General features: G+C 51.3%; 1 protein-coding gene across 1 annotated transcript; it reads left to right on the forward strand.

Annotated features, from left to right (window-relative positions):
• Window positions 1-2,351: 2,351 nt before the first annotated feature.
• Window positions 2,352-18,311, forward strand: STRC (stereocilin). Its single transcript, XM_064571740.1, has 29 exons — window positions 2,352-2,397; window positions 2,895-3,701; window positions 3,792-3,816; window positions 4,563-5,817; window positions 6,807-6,869; window positions 6,948-7,058; window positions 7,227-7,393; window positions 7,591-7,777; window positions 7,916-8,031; window positions 8,296-8,428; window positions 8,787-8,969; window positions 9,273-9,311; window positions 9,509-9,676; window positions 9,833-9,898; window positions 10,347-10,472; window positions 10,808-10,866; window positions 11,655-11,778; window positions 11,891-12,003; window positions 13,553-13,688; window positions 14,082-14,278; window positions 14,478-14,568; window positions 14,781-14,937; window positions 15,582-15,751; window positions 16,344-16,499; window positions 16,880-17,022; window positions 17,214-17,362; window positions 17,611-17,708; window positions 17,804-17,951; window positions 18,134-18,311. The coding sequence occupies exons 1-29, from the start codon at window positions 2,352-2,354 to the stop codon at window positions 18,238-18,240; spliced, it is 5,340 nt and encodes a 1,779-aa protein (XP_064427810.1). The 3' UTR covers window positions 18,241-18,311.
• Window positions 18,312-18,340: the final 29 nt, after the last annotated feature.

Here is an 18,340-nt window from a genome sequence, read left to right on the forward strand (position 1 = left end):
AATACAGTACTGTAAATGTATTGTCTCTTCCTTATGATTTTGTTAATAATATTTTCTTTGCTCTAGTTTATTAGAATATGGTATATAATACATATAATATATAAAATATGCATTAATCGATGGTTTATGTTGTTGGTAAGGCTTGCAGTTAACAGAAGGCTATTAGTAGTTAAGTTTTTGGGTAGTTAAGATTTTTGACTGCACAGTGGTGGGTTGGGGGGTGCCCCTAATCACCTGCCTTGTCAAGGGCCAACTGTATAAGCAATAACCTGCTTATATCGAATAGCTTGCTGTATTAGCTATAAACCCTAAATACTTTACCCTCAGTTGGCACGTAGTCTGAATCTTTGGTGGCAATAGGATTGCTTAACCAACCACTTGCTCCATCATCATGTGGATTGCCAAGAATTTCCCAGCCTGGGTTGAGGGAGTACTCATTGTTACTCTCTCCGTTTGAGCCAACTAGTTTCATACCTGTTCTAAAGGTCTTTTACTCAAGACACTACTTTCTGGTAAGAATTTCTGCATTAATTAGGGCTCTTTAGTTTCAAATAAAATAATTCAGAGTGAGCTAGTCTGATAACAATAGTAGTAACATTTAGTGAATGTTTATTTTGTACCAGTGCCTGGCACGTGATAGGTGCTTACTCTTTGTTGGATGAATGCCACATGCTGTGCTAAGTACTTCAAGTGCATTATCTAATTTAGTCCTCTCAATAAGTCCATGCTAGGATCTCTCCTTTTTATAGAACAGAACATTATGACACAGAGAGATTTAAAAACTGCCCACAACATACAGCTAGTAAACATTGGAACCAGGATTTGAACCCAAGCCATCTCATTTTTTTTGCTATGCTATTAGCAAAAAAAGAGAATTTATCATAAGAGGGTTGTTACAGAACCAAGGGCAGAAATTCAAATGGATTGCATGATGGGCTGGAACCAGGAGATAGAAAACTATTGGGAATCCAGGCCATATTCTTTGATTCTCCTCTCTGCTTTCCAGACTAGATGTGGTAACTTTGATGGGCAAAGGGAAAATATTAGCAAAGGGGTGCAATAGATCATTTCACTAATCCTGACTTTTTATTTGCCTTGGAAAATACTAGCACCGTCCTCAACTTTGGAGGCCTGGCCAAATCATTCCATTTTGGTGGGGTCTCAATTTCCTCATTTATAAAATGAGAAGTTTTTACCACAGGATCCCTCAGGTCACTTCCAGTTCTAAAATTCTACGATCCTAAGTGAACTTTTTAGGGCAGAAGCTCATTAATAATAGATTTGAATGTGTGGGCTTGGGGGATAGAATAGAGGAGGGTTCTGAGGAAAGAGGGACAGAATAATGGTTTAAGTGGAGCCTCAGTGTTGAATTACTATTTAGAGCTGGTATCAAGTAAAGGCCTTTGGGGATATATAAATGGAGGACAGAAAAGACTTCTCGTCTTGACCAGACCCAGTTATTCTGAATAGGATCTCTCTGATCTATGAGAAGTACTCTGTGGTGTGTGTGTGTGTGTGTGTGTGTGTGTGTGAGCATGTGTGCGTGTGTGCATGCGTGTATGTGTGAGTGTGGGAAGTAGCCCCCTTGCACAGTGATTTAATCTGGTTTATCTCTTTTCTCAGCTCAGAATTTTCTACAGGGCTTTCACCTAGGCCACAGGAAGAGAGCCAGAGGGCAAACCCAAACATTTGAAAGGCCCAATGAGCAAGTCGCACATCCATAAAATGAGAGGTTTGGTGTGTGGAACCTCTGAAGTCCTGCCCCATTCTTAGCATTTTGTGGTTCTTGGTACTGAATTGAAAGCAGCTCTCCTCTTCCTGAATGCTTTGTCTTTGCACCAGACTTTGGTCTTTATTCCTCTTCTCTGTTTATACCTGGCTGCCCCGCTCCTTTTTCTGGGCCCCCTTTCTGCCTTGATTCTTCAAATCCTACTTGCTTTTTAACTCCTTTGGACCCTCTTTGTTTTCTTATATTTTTCTGCAGCCCCCACCCCTACCCCAACCAGATTACACCCCTGGTTTCCAGGTCTCCACCTCCATGTCTGCCCACTCCAATCTGCATCCTGGCTTTTAACTGAGGCTAAGTTAGCCTTGGGCTCCTCCAAGGGCCCCCTGGGATCCCCTATCACTGGTCCCTCTCACAGAAGCACACCTTTTTCCAAAGCCCAATGATCAGGTATTCAGTAGCTCAGGTGACAAACCTGTCAGGTTACAGATACTGTTTCCTGAAAGACCACACTACAGTGTCAGTGGCAACTCGGGCTGCCTCCCAGTGCCCTGCCCTCACCTGGCTATCCCACACAAGGTGAGAGTAACCAGAACTCACCTCTTCCCGGTGCTCACCTGGAAGCATGGCTCTGAGCTTCTGGCCTCTGCTGCTGCCACTATCCTGCACAGGTGAGCAGGGCTGGGGATGAAGGGGATGGTTGCTAAAAAGAGACTTAAGAATGCAGAGAGGGGTGCCTGGGTGGCTCAGTTGTTAGGCGTCTGCCTTCGGCTCAGGTCATGATCCCAGGGTCCTGGGATCCTGGGGTCCTGGGATCGAGCCCTTCATCGGGCTCCCTGCTCCTCGGGAAGCCTGCTTCTCCCTCTCCCACTCCCCCTGCTTGTGTTCCCTCTCTCGCTGTGTCTCTCTCTGTCAAATAAATAGATAAAATATTAAGAAAAAATAAGAATGCAGAGATTAACTGGTTTCTATAAAAGATAAAGGACGATGGGCAGAGACTAAGGCTAGGGAGAAAGTGAGGGGTAAGAAAGCAGGTCAAGACTTCCTGTAGGCTGATTCAGTAAAGGGACTTGGCTCGCCATCCCCTTCGCCTCCTCCTTAGATCCAAGCTAGGGCTGGGCTCCAGGGCAAGGCTGAATTGGGTTCTAGGCTCTTCCCCTTTAGTGAGCTCCTGTTTCTCTCTTCACAGTGACTCTGGTCCCTACTGGGATTCAGTCCCTGGACCCTGGTCTCTCCCTCCTGAAGTCATTGCTCTCCACCATGGACCAGGCTCCCCAGGGGTCCCTCAGCCACTCACGGTTCTCTGCATTCCTGGCCAACATTTCTTCTTCCTTTGAGCCTGGGAGAATGGGGGAGGGACCTGTGGGGGAGCCCCCACCCCTCCAGCCCCCTGCCCTCCGGCTCCACGACTTCCTAGTGACCCTGAGAGGCAGCCCAGACTGGGAGCCAATGCTAGGGCTGCTAGGGGATGTGCTGGCACTGCTGGGACAGGAGCAGACCCCCCGGGACTTCCTGGGGCACCAGGCAGGTGTGCTGGGTGGGCTCGCAGAGGTGCTGCTAGGAGCCTTGCTTCCCGTGGGACCTCCAGCCCCTACCCGGCCCCCGTGTACTCGTGATGGGCCCTCTGACTGTGTCCTGGTGGCTGACTGGTTGCCTTCTCTGCAGCTGCTGTTAGAGGGCACACACTGGCAGGCGCTGATACAGGTGCAGCCCAGTGTGGACCCCGCCAATGCCACAGGCCTCAATGGGATGGAGCCCACCCCTCACTTTTTGCAGGGTCTGTTGGGTTTGCTCACCCCAGCAGGGGAGCTGGGCTCTGAGGAGGCTCTTTGGGGAGGCCTGCTGCGCACAGTGGGGGCCCCCCTCTCTGCTGCCTTCCAGGAGGGGCTGCTCCGTGTCACCGACTCCCTACGGGATGAGGTCTTCTCCATTCTGGGGCAACCAGAGCCTGATGGCAATGGGCAGTGCCAGGGAGGTGAGTGCTGCCAGGTCTGGGGCTGGGCTGTGGCAGGGCAAAGAAGGGGTGAGATTGGGGGAGTCCTCTTCCTTACTGTTTCCCTCCTAGGCAACCTTCAGCAGCTGCTTTTATGGTAAGTACCTCTCTTACCAGGAGAGGAGTTCTGATTGGACCTGGGAAGTCATCAGCCTCCAGAGTGGAGGAGAAAACTGATGGGAGGGGTGTGGTTTAGGGGTTTTGGAGCGTGACTGTCTGGGTTGGTGTCCCAGCTTTACCTTACCTAGTCATGTGACCTTGGGGAGGTTACATTCTCATTCTATGCCTCAGTTTCCCTACTTATAAAATATAGATAATATTAGCCACCATAGAGTTGTTGAAAGGGATTGAATGGGTTGATACTGTATGTGTAAGCCACTTAGAACTGTGCCTCACACATAGTGTTTAATAAATACTACCTAGTAAAGATGGGGTATGGAAAGAAAAGACAAGACTGGATTCCTCTATCCCTTACTATTTCGGTACAACAATGCCAGAGCACAGTCAGACTTACTCACTTGCTCAGCAGATTTCCTGATATGAGGTCAACCAAGGGTTGGATTTAAGCTACCTAAAAGCATATGAAGAAAAGAGAAAGAAGGGAGCCAGGTGGACAGAAGGGACTCCAACTGGGCTGGAGTGATTCTGTGACTTGGCAGGACAGACTTCTCTCCCATTTCCAACATTCCAGTATTTAAACCAGTAAAACCTATTCTCCCAGGGACCTTTTGGAAAAGCCTATGCTTGCCACCCCCCATGCTGGGCTCTGGGCCAGGGTCAGAATGTTCGACTGGAGGAAATGTGAACTGACCAGATGCCGTCTGCTCCTCCTTCTACACCCAGGGGCATCCGGCACAACCTTTCCTGGGATGTCCAGGCACTGGGCTTTCTGTCTGGATCGCCACCCCCACCCCCTGCCCTCCTCCACTGCCTGAGCACAGGTGTACCTCTGCCCAGGGCTTCCCAGCCCTTGGCCCACATCAGCCCTCGCCAACGGCGAGCCATCTCTGTGGAGGCCCTCTGCGAGAACCACTCAGGCCCAGCACCACCCTACAGCATTTCCAACTTCTCCATCCACCTGCTCTGCCAGCACGCCAAGCCCACCACCCCGCGGCCCCCTCCCAGCACCGCTGCCATCTGCCAGACAGCTGTGTGGTATGCAGTCTCATGGGCACCAGGTGCCCAAGGCTGGCTACAGGCTTGCCACGACCAGTTTCCTGATCAGTTCCTGGAGGCAATATGTAGCAACCTCTCCTTTTCAGCCCTGTCTGGCCCCAACCGCCGCCTGGTAAAGCAGCTCTGTGCTGACCTGCTCCCACCACCTACCAGCTGTCCTGAAGGTCTGCCCCCTGTTCCCCTCACCCCAGAGAACTTCTGGGGCTGCTTCTTGGAGAATGAGACTCTGTGGGCTGAGCGGCTGTGTGGAGAGGCGGGTCTGCAGGCTGTGCCCCCCAGCAATCAGGCTTGGGTTCAGCATGTGTGCCAGGGCCCCACCCCAGATGTCACTGCCTTCCCTCCCTGCCACGTTGGACCTTGTGGGGAACGCTGCCCAGATGGGGGCAGCTTCCTGATGATGGTCTGTGCCAATGACACCATGTACGAAGCCCTGGTGCCCTTCTGGCCTTGGCTTGCTGGCCAGTGCAGGATAAGTCGTGGGGGCAATGACACTTGCTTCCTAGAGGGGTTCCTGGGCCCTCTTCTGCCTTCTCTGCCACCACTGGGACCATCCCCATTGTGCCTGGCCCCAGCTCCCTTCCTGCTTGGCATGCTATCCCAGTTGCCACGCTGTCAGTCCTCTGTACCAGCCCTTGCCCACTCCACACGCCTACATTATCTCCTGCGCCTGCTGACCTTTCTCCTGGGTCCAGGGGCCGGGGGGACTGAGGCCCAGGGAATGCTGGGACAGGCCCTGATGCTCTCCAGTCTCCCAGACAACTGCTCCTTCTGGGATGCCTTCCACCCAGAGGGCCGGCGCAGTGTGCTACAGACAGTCGGAGAGTACCTGGGACGGGAGGATCGGCCAACCCCGCTGGGCTTTGAACCCACCGCCAGCCCCAGCTCTGTTATAGACAAGATGGAGCTGCTGGCCTGCTTCAGTGTGAGTGATCTGCCAAGGTGAAAGCCCCTGGAACAGAGGGAAGGGCCTCCAAATGGTTTCTCTAATACAGAGAGGATGATAGTATAGTATACTACAGTGACTGAAGCACCTAGCTCTGGAGTCAGACAGGCTTGGGTTCACATCTTAGTTCTATGATCAACCTTGGACAAGTTATTTAACCTCTCTGGGCGATATTTTTTTATCTATAAATGGGGGAGAATGATCATGTCAATTTTTGGGGGGGGTAGCTGTAAGGATTACCTAAGATAAGACATGCTGTGGGCTTATGTAGATAGCAGGATACATAAACATGCAATGAATGGTATCTCATTATTCTGACTCTTTGACTCTCCCCCTTTCTGCTCCAGAAAGGAAAGGGATCAAGTTGGAGGGCTCTAATTCTGTCCCTAGAGAGCAAGAATTGGAGGCTGGCAAAATAAAGGAAGATAAGGCAGAAATGAGAAAAATTCAGGGCAACTATAAATCGGAAGTCTTGGGTTCTGGGTTCAACTATGTCACAAATTAGTGTGGTGTTAGGCAAATAATTTAACTTAGGTTTCCTGGGCTTCTGTTTCTTCTCTGTAGAGTGAAGGGGCTAGAATATATAAATACTGTAATTAACTCATCGGTTCCCTGTTATATATAAGGCACTTTGCTAGGTTCTGTAGGGTATGTAAAGATTCCTTCCTCCATGTTAAGGCCCGCCATTCTCAAGCCCTGCATCCAATGAAATTATTTTAGATTCATAGTAATTTGGTTCAGATCTCCAAGTATTTATTTATTGATCCAGCAACGAACCTGGCATGGAAAAAGATACAGGAGAAGTTAGAGACATCATCCCTGGCCTAAAGGAGTTTAATATCTGAGGAGACACACATATAGCTTCAGATGAAGGACAAGCATCCTAGCAAGTAGAGTTGGAGCACCTGGGGAAGCGTCAGGAGGGACAGAGAAGATAGCTCTTAGCATCTTGTCTGTCTCCCCACCAGCCTGTGCTATGGGATCTGCTCCAGAGGGAGAAGAGTGTTTGGGCCCTGCAGATTCTAGTGCAGGTAACAGATGGAGGAGCCCATGGGTGGGCTGGGTCACAACCCAGTGAGGCCATGTCCACAAGAACTTCCCACTCCTAGGCATACCTGCACATGCCACCGGAAAATCTCCAGCAGCTGGTGCTTTCAGCAGAGAGGGAGGCTGCTCAGGGCTTCCTGACGCTCATGCACCGTTCCTGGGCCCAGCTGCAGGTAGGCATTGAGAGAGGGGGAACCAGGGTGGAGGGAGAAATCTAGGAATCAAGAGCACCTGGAACCCGGTGTGCAGAGGGCTTGCCCAGGGGAAGGAGGAACTCGAGAGGAGACAGCAAGGATACTGAGCATTTCCAGAGCCAGCATCCATTCCTGTGCCCCCCACAGGTACCACCGTCTGAGGAGCAGGCCCTGGGTCGCCTGACAGCCTTGCTGCTCAAGCGCTACCCGCGCCTCACCTCCCAGCTCTTCATTGACCTGTCACCGCTCATCCCCTTCTTGGCTGTCTCTGACCTGATGCGCTTCCCACCATCCCTGTTGGCCAACGACAGTGTGTAAGGACCCTACACCCCTCCTCCTGATCCTGTCAGGGTCAGGCCGACCCCACCAGCCTAGCACAGCCCCTTCCTGAGATCCTCTCTGTTAAAATTAGGGAGAGTCTCCTTCTTGCCCACGACAGTAGGGGCTGCAGAGAGCCAGGGGACAACTGTTTGGAACAGGGCCAAGGGTTGAGACCCATTACTCTCCCCAGCCTGGCTGCCATCCGGGATTACAGCCCAGGAATGAGACCTGAACAGAAGGAGGCTCTTGCAAAGCGCCTGCTGGCCCCTGAGCTTTTCGGGGAAGTGCCTGCCTGGTCCCAGGAGTTACTGTGGGCAGTGCTGCCCCTGCTCCCCCACCTCCCTCTGGAAAACTTTCTGCAGCTCAGCCCTCACCAGGTAGGACGTGATCCTCTTAACTTGACTAGCCCATCTCCTGCTAGGTGGGACAGGAGTCGGTAGCATGTCTCTTGGTGAGCTCCTCCCCACAAGTGTCCCATAGTGACCCCAACACAAAGCTGACCTGCCTCATCTCAGATCCAGGCCCTGGAGGATAGCTGGCCAGCAGCAGGTCTTGGGCCAGGGCACGCCCGACATGTGCTACGCAGCCTGGTGAACCAGAGTGTCCAGGATGGAGAGGAGCAGGTACGCAGGTGAGTGGCTGTGGGATCAGTGATCAAGGCCACATTGGGAGAGAGGTGAGGATGGCTGCCATGGTGGGTCGGGGTCCTAGGAAGGAAGGGGCAAGAAAGTAGGCAGTGGCCCCAGGCAGTATTGGACTGGAGGACAGAGGCCTATCTATGGCACCCATATTTCCTAGTTTAGTGGTCAGAGTGCCTACTCTATGTACCTACGTGGTCCCCACCTCAGTGCCAGCTTCCGTGACCACATGAAGGCCAGCTTCGTGTCCTTCTCAGGCTGGGGTCCCTCGCCTGTTTCTTGAGCCCTGAGGAGCTGCAGAGCCTGGTACCCTTGAGTGACCCAATGGGTCCGGTAGAACGGGGCCTGCTGGAATGTGCGGCCAACGGGACCCTCAGCCCACAAGGACGGGTGAGCCCCTTGGCACAGGCCTATAAGACTCCAGGCTTTCCTTGGGTCAGTGTGGAAAACTTGCCCAGTCATCCCAACCAAGCTTGAGCGCAACGGTGCCATCCCTCCCCTGACCCCTGCCACCTCTGTTCCTTTTTCCATGGTCATTCTTATCTGTTACTACCTCTTCCTGACCCTATGCCATTTGGTCTATGACACCCCAAACATACCCTTTGACATCTTACACTCATTCTGTTCCTTTCCCATCCCTGGTTCTAAGCTCTAGCCCAGGCCCTGGGAAATCCAAATGTGGGATTGGACAGGAAGTTTAAGGTTCACTTGTCTTTTCTCTCCAGTCCCAAACCTTCTTTGGTTACAGGTGGCATATGAACTTCTGGGAGTGTTGCGCTCCTCTGGAGGAGCTGTGCTGAGCCCCCGAGAGCTGCGAGTCTGGGCCCCTCTCTTCCCTCAGCTGGGCCTCCGCTTCCTACAGGAGCTGTCAGAGCCCCAGCTTAGAGCCATGCTTCCTGCCCTGCAGGGAACCAGTGTCACACCTGCCCAGGTGGGCCTGTCTCACTTTCTGGCATCCATCCTCCCCGGCCCCCCGCCCCCGCCTCTGGGAACCCCAGTCAAGAGAATTATATTCAGGGATACCATCAGCTCCTCTGGAGCCTCCTCCTTTTTCTCTGTCCCAAGGAAGACTCCCTCATCCCCCTTCCTCAGATCAAGAAGAGCCTGGAGCCAGGCTCATCAGTGGGGGTGGTAGAGAGGGAGCTGGAAGTTTTGGAGGGTAGCCCTAGGGATTTGTTTCAAACCTGGCTGCCAGGACCTGAGAGCCGGCGTTTCCTGTCCCATCCCACCTTAGGCTGTTTTACTGCTTGGACGGCTCCTCCCCAGGCATGATGTGAGTAGCAGCAACTTCTCAACATCCCCCAGAGGTTCCTGTCCCCCTTTCCCTGGCTCCCGCAACTGCCCCTTTCTTCCCTCTAAGCCCCTCACACCTGCCGCGCGCGTGCTGTACTGTGCTTGTTGTCTCCACCCCCACCCCCACCCCCCGCCCTGCCTCTCTTCTTCAGGACTCTTGTCTCTCTTGCTCCCCAGCTGTCCCTGGAGGAACTCTGCTCCTTGCACCCTCTGCTACCAGGCCTCAGCTCCCAGACACTCCAGGCCATCCCTAGGCGAGTTCTGGTGGGGGCCTGCTCCTGCCTGGCCCCCCAATTATCACGCCTCTCAGCCTGCCAGACCGCAGCATTGTTGCAGACCTTTCGGGTATGAGAGTGGCAGGGAGGATGAGACACTCAGGGATGTGGGCTCTGGGGAAGGAGGAGGGCATCTTCCCTGTGGCCAGGGAAGGCCTCCCACACCTCCCCACTTCCTTACACACACACACACACACACACACACACACTGCGAATTGTCATGCAGGTGAAAGACGGAGTTACAAACATAGGTACGACAGGTGCCGGTGCAGCTGTGTGTATCCCTGGTCAGGTACGTGTGGCATCTCCCAACTAAACTCCTCGCCATGTCCCAGGGCAGTCTCGTATGGCTGGTGCTGCCTCCCACGCTCGCCCTGAGTGGCCCTGAGAGTCCAGGCTGGCTCTGTGCCCACCAAGACATTAGCAGCCCTCCCCAGGTCCAGAGACAGGGCAGCGTGATCCACAATGGCCTAGCATGTCAAAGCCAGAAGGGTCTGAGAAATCTTCCAAGCCAACCAGCCTGCTTTCAGATAAAGAGCAAAAATCAGAGAGGACTTTAGTCTGCCAGGTGCCTAAATGGCAGCAAGACTTGCCCGCAGCCACCTTCGATGGGAAGGCTTCCCGGCGTGCACGGCTCTAGCCGCGGAGGCCATCCATCCTCCTCCTAGCTTTGGTCCCTTCCTGCCCCGTGGCTCCCCGCTCCCCTATCACGACACTGCTACACACATCCCCAGCAGCAGCCCACCCCCACCACCTGGCCAGACTGCCTGCTTCCCCTGCTCCCGCTAAAGCTGCTGCAGCTGGACTCCACGGCTCTTCTGGCCCACCGAAGGCGCTATCGCGAGCTGCCCTGGTCCGAGCAGCAGGTAGTTCTCCCCACTTACCCCAGGACTACCCTCTACGTTCCGCCCCTTTTACCCATCAGCCCTGGATTGGGCACGTTATCCCGAGCATCCTTTATACTTTATAATGTGACTTGCTTTACTCTTTCCTTCTCCTTCCTCCCTAATGCCCCATTCCCCCCCCCCCCCCCCCCCCCCCGCGCGCGCGCTCTCTCTCTCTCCCTCGGAGGAATGTGCATTTGGGAGAGTAGGAGGCTGGTGGGACCCACAGGGTGGGGAGGCAGGACTGGATCCAAGACATCTTAAGTTCTTAGGCAAATACCTCTGCTGGGGCGCTGCTCCTCTTTTTCCTCTTGTAGGCACAGTTTCTCTGGAAGAAGATGCAGGTGCCCACCAACCTGACACTCAGGAATCTGCAGTGAGTAACTTGCATTGGCGGTGAGTTTAATTTGACTAACATTTTTTGAGCCTGGCACGATGTGGTATGCAATGGGAGATGTGGGGACGAAGGATGCCTCATCCCAGCCTGTGGGCCTTCTCTTGGCTCCTCCTCCCTTCACCCTCTTGCCCTCCCACAGGACCACAACTACCCTGATTAGTTTAAGGGACTCAGAAAACCTGTGGTCAGGTCCCGGCCCTGACACGTATTTGTGATCTTGGGCAAGTCATTTAACCTCTCTAAGCTTCAGTTTTTTTCTTCTATAGAATGAGAATTAAAACAGTACCTACCTCATAGGATGTGGTTGTGAGGATTAAGTGACATAAGGCATATAAGGTACTTAATATATAGTGCCTGGCCCCGTGCAAGCTCCCAATAGACATTTGTTGTTGTTAGTTTGATCCAGTTCATTAATCAGAACCACTGGCCAAGCAGCAATGAACAGGAATAAGTAAGTATACCCTAACCTGTACCCACAGTGAAAGAATCATGGACTTCAGAATCTAAAGACATAGCTCTTGGCTCAGTTTACCATGTTTGTAATAGAATGATGTTGGGAACGTCTCTTGACCTCTGTGAACATTTATTTTCCTCTCTGATAAATAGTGATGATGTGGGGAGCCAATGAAAATATCTATGGAAAAACATTTCTCAAACTATAAGCTACCACAAATGAACATCTGTACTTGTGTCGAGAGTGTTGATACAAGGAGCAGACAGACCATGGCATGTGTTGAATGAGCATCTATCCACTCACAAACCTACAGGGCTCTGGGCACCCTGGCAGGGGGCATGTCGTGTGAGTTTCTGCAGCAGATCAACTCGATGGCAGACTTCCTCGAAGTAGTGCATATGATCTATCAGCTGCCCACCGGGATTCGAGGGAGCCTGGTGAGAGGGGTGCTTAGGCATTTGTTGGAGCAGGGAGGCAGGGACCCTGGATACAGAATCCAGCCCCCATGCTTAACTCTGTCCTGACCTGTTTCTCCACCTTGTCCTACAGAGAGCCTGTATCTGGGCAGAGCTACAGCGGAGGATGACCATGCCTGAGCCAGAGTTGGCAACCCTGGGGCCAGAACTGAGTGGGCTAGACACCAAGCTACTCCTGGATTTACCGTAAGTAACTAGAGATACTGGCTTCTTAGGAGTTTCAACTTGGGGTAAAAGATCTGCCCTTAGGAAGTGCCCTTAAGGTGGTGGTTTTCTTTCTGATGGTTCCCTAACATCAGTTATAGCCCAAAGTAGAGGATTCTATTCAAAGTTGCTCTATGTATTGACTGGCTCCCAGAACATGGCCCCAGCATGGGACAGCTGAGGGCGGGCAACACTATGATGTGGCCCGCCAAGCAATCATAATATAATAGGCCACATTAATAGAGATAGAATATCTGAACTGGAGGGAGGCAATGGTCCAATTCTGCCCTAGAGGACTGTAGTCTGCTTAAGTAACCATGTTGTCAGTGTGTTCAGTGGAGTACAGAAAGAGAACATGTATGAAACATGCATAATAAATGCCTTCAAATACCCCAAAGGCTACCAAATAGAAAATAGATTGGCATGTTTCTGAAGGGCCCTGGTGGGCATCACAAGGATGAGGGAATAAAAATCAGATTCTTGCAAAATATAAAGAAAATTGAGGTAGTGAATTCCCGACTTCAACTTTCAAGAGCTATTCAAGCGTAGGCTGGATGGTCCCATAGCAAGAATGTTGTAGAGCGCATTCAAGTATGGGTAAGAGTTGTGGGGAGAGAAAACTCATGAACCTGAGTCCTCCTAAAACAGACTCTAGGAGTTTGTGAGTATCTCTCATAGGCTTCTTTTTCTATTTTACCCCCATCCCTACCCCATTGCCATCTGATCTGTAAGTCAGGGTAGAAAACGGCTGGTGTTAGTCTTCCTAGGGATGAGGTGACGATAAAAGCGGTTGACTCCATCCTTCATTTTTATAGGCCTTTCCACAGATTTTGGCCTTTGTGCTACATGGCCTAGTTCCAGTTCCAGAATTGGCAACCCTAGATAGAGTGTAAAATATCACTTCTAATTTTGGGACAAGAGGGCTTAAAAAAAAAATTCAAATCTGTTTAAATTTATTGGTCCTTGGAGATAATTTAGAATTCCAAGGACCTAGATAGGGTGAAAGATCCTAGACCATGAGTTGGAAGACCTGAGTTCCTCATCTGTGAAAGAAAAATACCTGTCTTACCTCAAGATCTTGTCATAAGGATCAAATGAGAGAATACCCAAAAGAACTTGGTAAACTGTGTAGCACTATGCAAATGAGAGAGGACCTCCTCACAACAAGTAGAGGAAGGGTGGCACTGTGGAAGAGAGGAACTGGGAGTAAGATCCCACCACCTCTGGGAGCCTGTTTCTTAATCTATACGGGGCGGCGGGGGGGGAGTTTTAATGATATTTAATATTTGGGGTTTGGATTCCATTAGATGGTAGGATCATTGGTCATTTCTTCTCAGGAAGACTAGAAATATGTCATTCCTTTTGTTCTCTCCCTTTAAACACTATGATGGGAATTGCATCTGGGGCAATTTGATATCAGATCCTGTCTAGGGCCGTAAGGTTTGGTCTGATGTTACCTCTTTTGTCTGGGCAATGTGGCCCATTTCAGCAGGGCTCATTTTTGAGGGCCCATGTTGTCAAACTGCTGTAGGGTCCGGTTGATGGATAGACTGTTCAATGACTCTATCATGTTGGTGGTGGAGCTGGTACGAGGAGCTCCAGAGCGACTGCAGACACTGACCCCCCTCCACCGGGCAGCCCTGGCAGAGAGAGCACTACAAAACTTGGTAAGGGTCCAACCTACCAGACTCAGAACTGCTGCCTGGATAATATTCACCTCTCAGACAATGCTCTCTGTCTTCTAGACACTTTTGATGCCGAACAAAATGTTCTTGTCCACAAGACCCTAGCTCCTAGATCTACCTCTAGGTTCCATTCCTTGAGAACCTGCTTCCTATTTCTTGTCCACATTCATGGGAGTCCCAAAAATTCCTTGGATTCCATCTCCTAGCCTTTCAGCCTCCTCCTATCTGGGCTCCTTATTTAAGGAAGTAAACACTGCTATTGTTTTGCCATTGGGAACTGGACAGAGAGAAAAATCAAAGGTTTTGGTGTCTTGATCAAAGAGTCTGGTCCTGAGTCAGAGATGCATTATCCCAAGGCCTGATGCCCCTCTCCAGGCTCCAAAGGAGACAACAGTCTCAAGGGAAGTGCTGGAGACATTGGGCCCCTTGGTTGGATTCCTGGGGATAGAGAGTACACGACGGATCCCCCTACCGATCCTGCTGGCCCATCTCAATCAGCTGCAGGGCTTCTGCCTAGGAGAGCCATTTGCCACAGAGCTGGGATGGCTCCTGTTGCAGGAGCCTGTTCTTGGGTATGAACCTTCGGGAACTTCCAATTCTAACTCCTTCTACACCCACCCTCTTAGCCACTATCATCAGTGGCAGCTCACTCAATACACTTGAGGTTCCTTGGAGCCCTGAGTCCCCAGTCCTTGCATGTCCTCTTTTCCCCTTCCTTTCCCTCACAGTTCTCTTAGCATCCCAGCCCCTGATCTTCTTCCTGTCCCCCAGGAAGCCGGAGTTGTGGAGCCAGGGTGAAGTAGAGCAAGCTGGACGCCTAGTACTCACTCTGTCTACTGAAGCTATTTCCTTGATCCCCAGGGTGAGGTGAAGGAACAAGGGAGGGAGTAAGAGCAGAGAGGGGACTGGTGAGCTGGTTCTGGGGAGCTAAGGCCAAGGAGGCTGAGGGCAAGGGATGGGAAGCCTGAATCTGGGGGAAACTGCTAAAAAGAGACAGGACTTTGGAATTACAGCTGCAGCAGCTGGCCCTGACCTTCCTAGGTCTCTGCACCCTCCATCTACCTTCTCACGCAGGAAGCCTTGGGCCCAGAGACCCTGGAGTGGCTCCTAGAGAAACAGCAGAGCTGGGAGCAGAGCAGAGTTGGACAGCTATGTGGGAGGCCACAGCTTGCTCCCAAGAAAGCAGCCTTGGTAGCTGGGATTGTACGGCCTACTGCAGAAGATCTCCCAGGTGAAACTACCCAAATATTCATATGTCTATTGGGGTGTATAGGACACAATATCCAGCAATGTAGTCATAAGTTTAGGCTCTAGGTATGCTGTGCCCTTTAAGTAGATTTGCACACTTTCTGTTCTCTGGGCTTGGGTTTTCTAATCTATAAACCAAAGTGGTTAGAGGGATGATCTACAAGGTCTTTTCCAGTTCTAGGGTTCTATTGCCCTAGAAATTTAGAACCTATTGCATTTTTAGCCTGGGACTTCCCCTTTCCCATTCTCTTATCCCTGTTAACAGTGTCCCAGCTTCCAGGCTTGGCTCTATGTTAGAGTATGGAGCTGTCTGCTGGAAAGATGCTTAGGATGTAGGAGGGAGACCCTGTGGGGCCAGAGACCTGGGTTCTGATCTACACCTGCCATTAAATCCCTAGGCAACCTCCCTCAGTCTTCCATTTATACAATGAAAGGCTTGTCCTTTCTAGTCACTTACTTGTTCTAACATCCTTTGAGTCTTACAATTCTCACACTAGAGTAATCCTTTGGTCCATGGTGTCCACACTGCCCTATCCAAAGGTGGGAGGGAATCATTCCTTCTATAGATATTTCTCTGGGCATAGTTTAGTTCTACACTGACCCCCTGTGCCTGCCTTACCCCTTCAGAACCTGTGCCAAATTGTGCAGATGTACGGGGGACATTCCCAGCAGCCTGGTCAGCAACTCAGATTGCAGAGATGGAGCTCGCAGACTTTGAGGACTGCCTGGCATTATTTGCAGGAGACCCAGGACTTGGGCCTGAAGGACTACGGGCAGCAATGGGCAAGGCAAAACAGGTTAGGTTATGGAGAGGCCAACATGAGGAAGCTGGTTGGGTGCAATTATGGGACACAAGGGAATGGATAGCTGGGTAAGAGGTGGGAGAAACAGGAGATTAAAGAATTAGAGAGTTTGGATCCTAAGTAGGGGGTCAGAGGAGATGAGTATGGAGGAGAGGAAGCTAGTACAGTGGGTAGAAGGAAGAAAGCAGGGGTTCCAAAACTTACTGTTTATCGAAATTATCCAGGGAGCAGGTTTTTAAAATGCTGATGCCAGGGTCCCATGCTAGACTCACTGAAGAATCTTCTTAGGGCTTTAAGGTTCTGCATTTTAACAGGCATTCCCAGTGAGTCTGGTGCACATAAAAGTTTAGAACTCATGGACTAGAGTCTGCTATCTTCCCTACTGAGACTCTAGTGTCTTTCAGTAACACCTTAGTCAGAGGAACCTTAAAGCATCCTCAGCATACAGTTGAGGAAACTCAAGACCCAGAGAGGCAAGTGATTTGCCTACAGTTACACAGCTAAGGTCAGAAGCATGACTAAGACCCAGCATTCTGACTCCTAGACCATTGCTTTTCCATTCACACTGTTCTTCTCTTTCTCCTAGTTGTGGGGTCCTCCCCGGGGATTCCGACCTGAGCAGATCCTGCAGCTGGGTCGGCTCTTAATAGGTCTAGGAGAGCGAGAACTACAGGAGCTGATCCTAGTGGACTGGGGAGTGCTGAGCACCCTGGGGCAGATAGATGGCTGGAGCTCTGTCCAGGTAACACCTTCCCTTTTCCTACTACCTTCCAAACATCCATTCCACAGGTCCAGGCCTCCAGGTCACCTAAAGCCTAAGGAATTTTTTTCCTGTCACTCTGCCTGGCCATTCTTTCTATTTTTAAATACCCCCTACTTGTGGCATTAGGAACTCTGTGATTTATTCACTTTGAGGCCCCAAACAGGTCAAACTCCCTCCTGCCTGTTTTCCCTGGCCTTCTCTTCTTTGGATTCTCAACCTTCCCCACGGCTATTGGATCTTCAGGTCTTAATAATACAAGTATGTAATCCAGTAGCACTTGTCACTTCCCTGATCACTTCCTCTTCCACGAATTCCCCATGATTTCTCTCCTTATTCTGTGCCCTCCATCCCCATCCCAGCTCCGGGTTGTGGTCTCCAGTTTCTTGCGGCAGAGTGGCCGGCATGTGAGCCACCTGGACTTCCTTCACCTGACTGCACTGGGTTATACGCTCTGTGGACTTCGGCCGGAGGAGCTACAACATATCAGCAGCTGGGAATTCAGGTCACCTGCAGAGGGAAGGGTGTGGGTGGTGGTGCTGATGTAAAGGTGGACTCACTGGGGTTGGAAGGCTCACGAAGGAGTGGTCCCATGGAGTAAGGGGCCTCATTGAAGCCATCTATACTCCCAGCTCATGACCATGGGCCCTATCACTGTGGCTGAATCTTCCTCCCTTCCATCCCACTCTTCCACAGCCAAGCAGCTCTCTTCCTGGGCAATCTGCATCTCCAGTGTTCTGAGGAGCAACTGGAAGTTCTAGCCCAGCTCCTTGTGCGGCCTGGCGGTTTTGGCCCCATCAGTAACTGGGGGCCGGAGATCTTCACCGAAATTGGCACAATAGCAGGTAGGGAGGCTGGACCACTGCTGGTACTAGTTGTCAGGGTTTGGTTTCCGTACCATGGGTGGAAGACTGCTGTGGAATTCTTAGGGTGGGAGTCCAAGAAGGTATTTAGGTAAGAGGTTGGAGATGTGTTGGGCAAGGTGTATGGTAGGGTACTTTGGGAGAGGTTGGAGAAGGTCTATAGGTTTGAAGAGAAGGGGGAAGGCCAGTAGAAGACAACGTTTGGATGCCCATCCCACTTGCTTCAACAGCGGGGATCCCAGACCTGGCCCTTTCAGCACTGCTGCAGGAACAGATCCAGGGCCTTACCCCTCTTGCTATTTCTGTCATCCCTGCTCCTAAATTTGCTGTAAGTATTGATGGGCTGGGGCGTGCGGTGACCACGAAGAGCCAGGGCCCAACGGGGGCCACAATGGATGCCCTGATTCCTGTCCCCGCCCCCAGGTGGTGTTCAGTCCCTCCCAGCTATCTAGTCTCACAAGTGTTCAGGCTGTGGCTGTCACTCCTGAACAAATGGCCTTTCTGAGTCCTGAGCAGCGACGAGCTGTGGCATGGGCCCAGCACGAGGGGCAGGAGAGCCCAGAACAGCAGGGTGAGTTCCCAAATGCACAGCCTGACCCGCCAACTCCTGACCCAGAATCTGACCCTGAACTTGGTGCTCTCTGACTCAGGGAGATCCCTGGAATAAAGGGGTCTAGGCAGATAGTTTCCATCTATCAGTGATTCCTGGGGAACACAGTTGTAACATTCCTCCCATTCTCTGTCTCATTATAGGTCGAAGCACAGCCTGGGGCCTTCAGGACTGGTCACAACCCTCCTGGGCCATGGCATTGACCACCTGCTTCCTTGGCAACCTGCTGCAAACCTGTCTCCACAGTTAAAGAGAGAGCTGTTGGGAAAGAAACTTTAATAAAATGCAAATGGAAATGCATTCTAATTATCCTCAGGAAGCTGATAAGGAATATGGGTAAAATGCTAATG

Source organism: Mirounga angustirostris, unplaced genomic scaffold (genome assembly GCF_029215605.1).
Source record: "Mirounga angustirostris isolate CCGP_5_RB_7025 unplaced genomic scaffold, mMirAng1.0.hap1 SCAF_9, whole genome shotgun sequence".
Lineage (NCBI taxonomy): Eukaryota > Metazoa > Chordata > Mammalia > Carnivora > Phocidae > Mirounga > Mirounga angustirostris.

What these genes read in the sequence shown, in the direction of transcription:
- STRC (XM_064571740.1), top strand. Translation starts at nt 2,352, where the DNA reads ATGGCTCTGAGCTTCTGGCCTCTGCTGCTGCCACTATCCTGCACAG. An exon ending in CAATGGGCAGTGCCAGGGAG is followed by an intron (nt 3,702 to 3,791) that starts GTGAGTGCTGCC and finishes TTTCCCTCCTAG; the next exon opens with GCAACCTTCAGCAGCTGCTT. An exon ending in CGAAATTGGCACAATAGCAG is followed by an intron (nt 17,363 to 17,610) that starts GTAGGGAGGCTG and finishes TTGCTTCAACAG; the next exon opens with CGGGGATCCCAGACCTGGCC.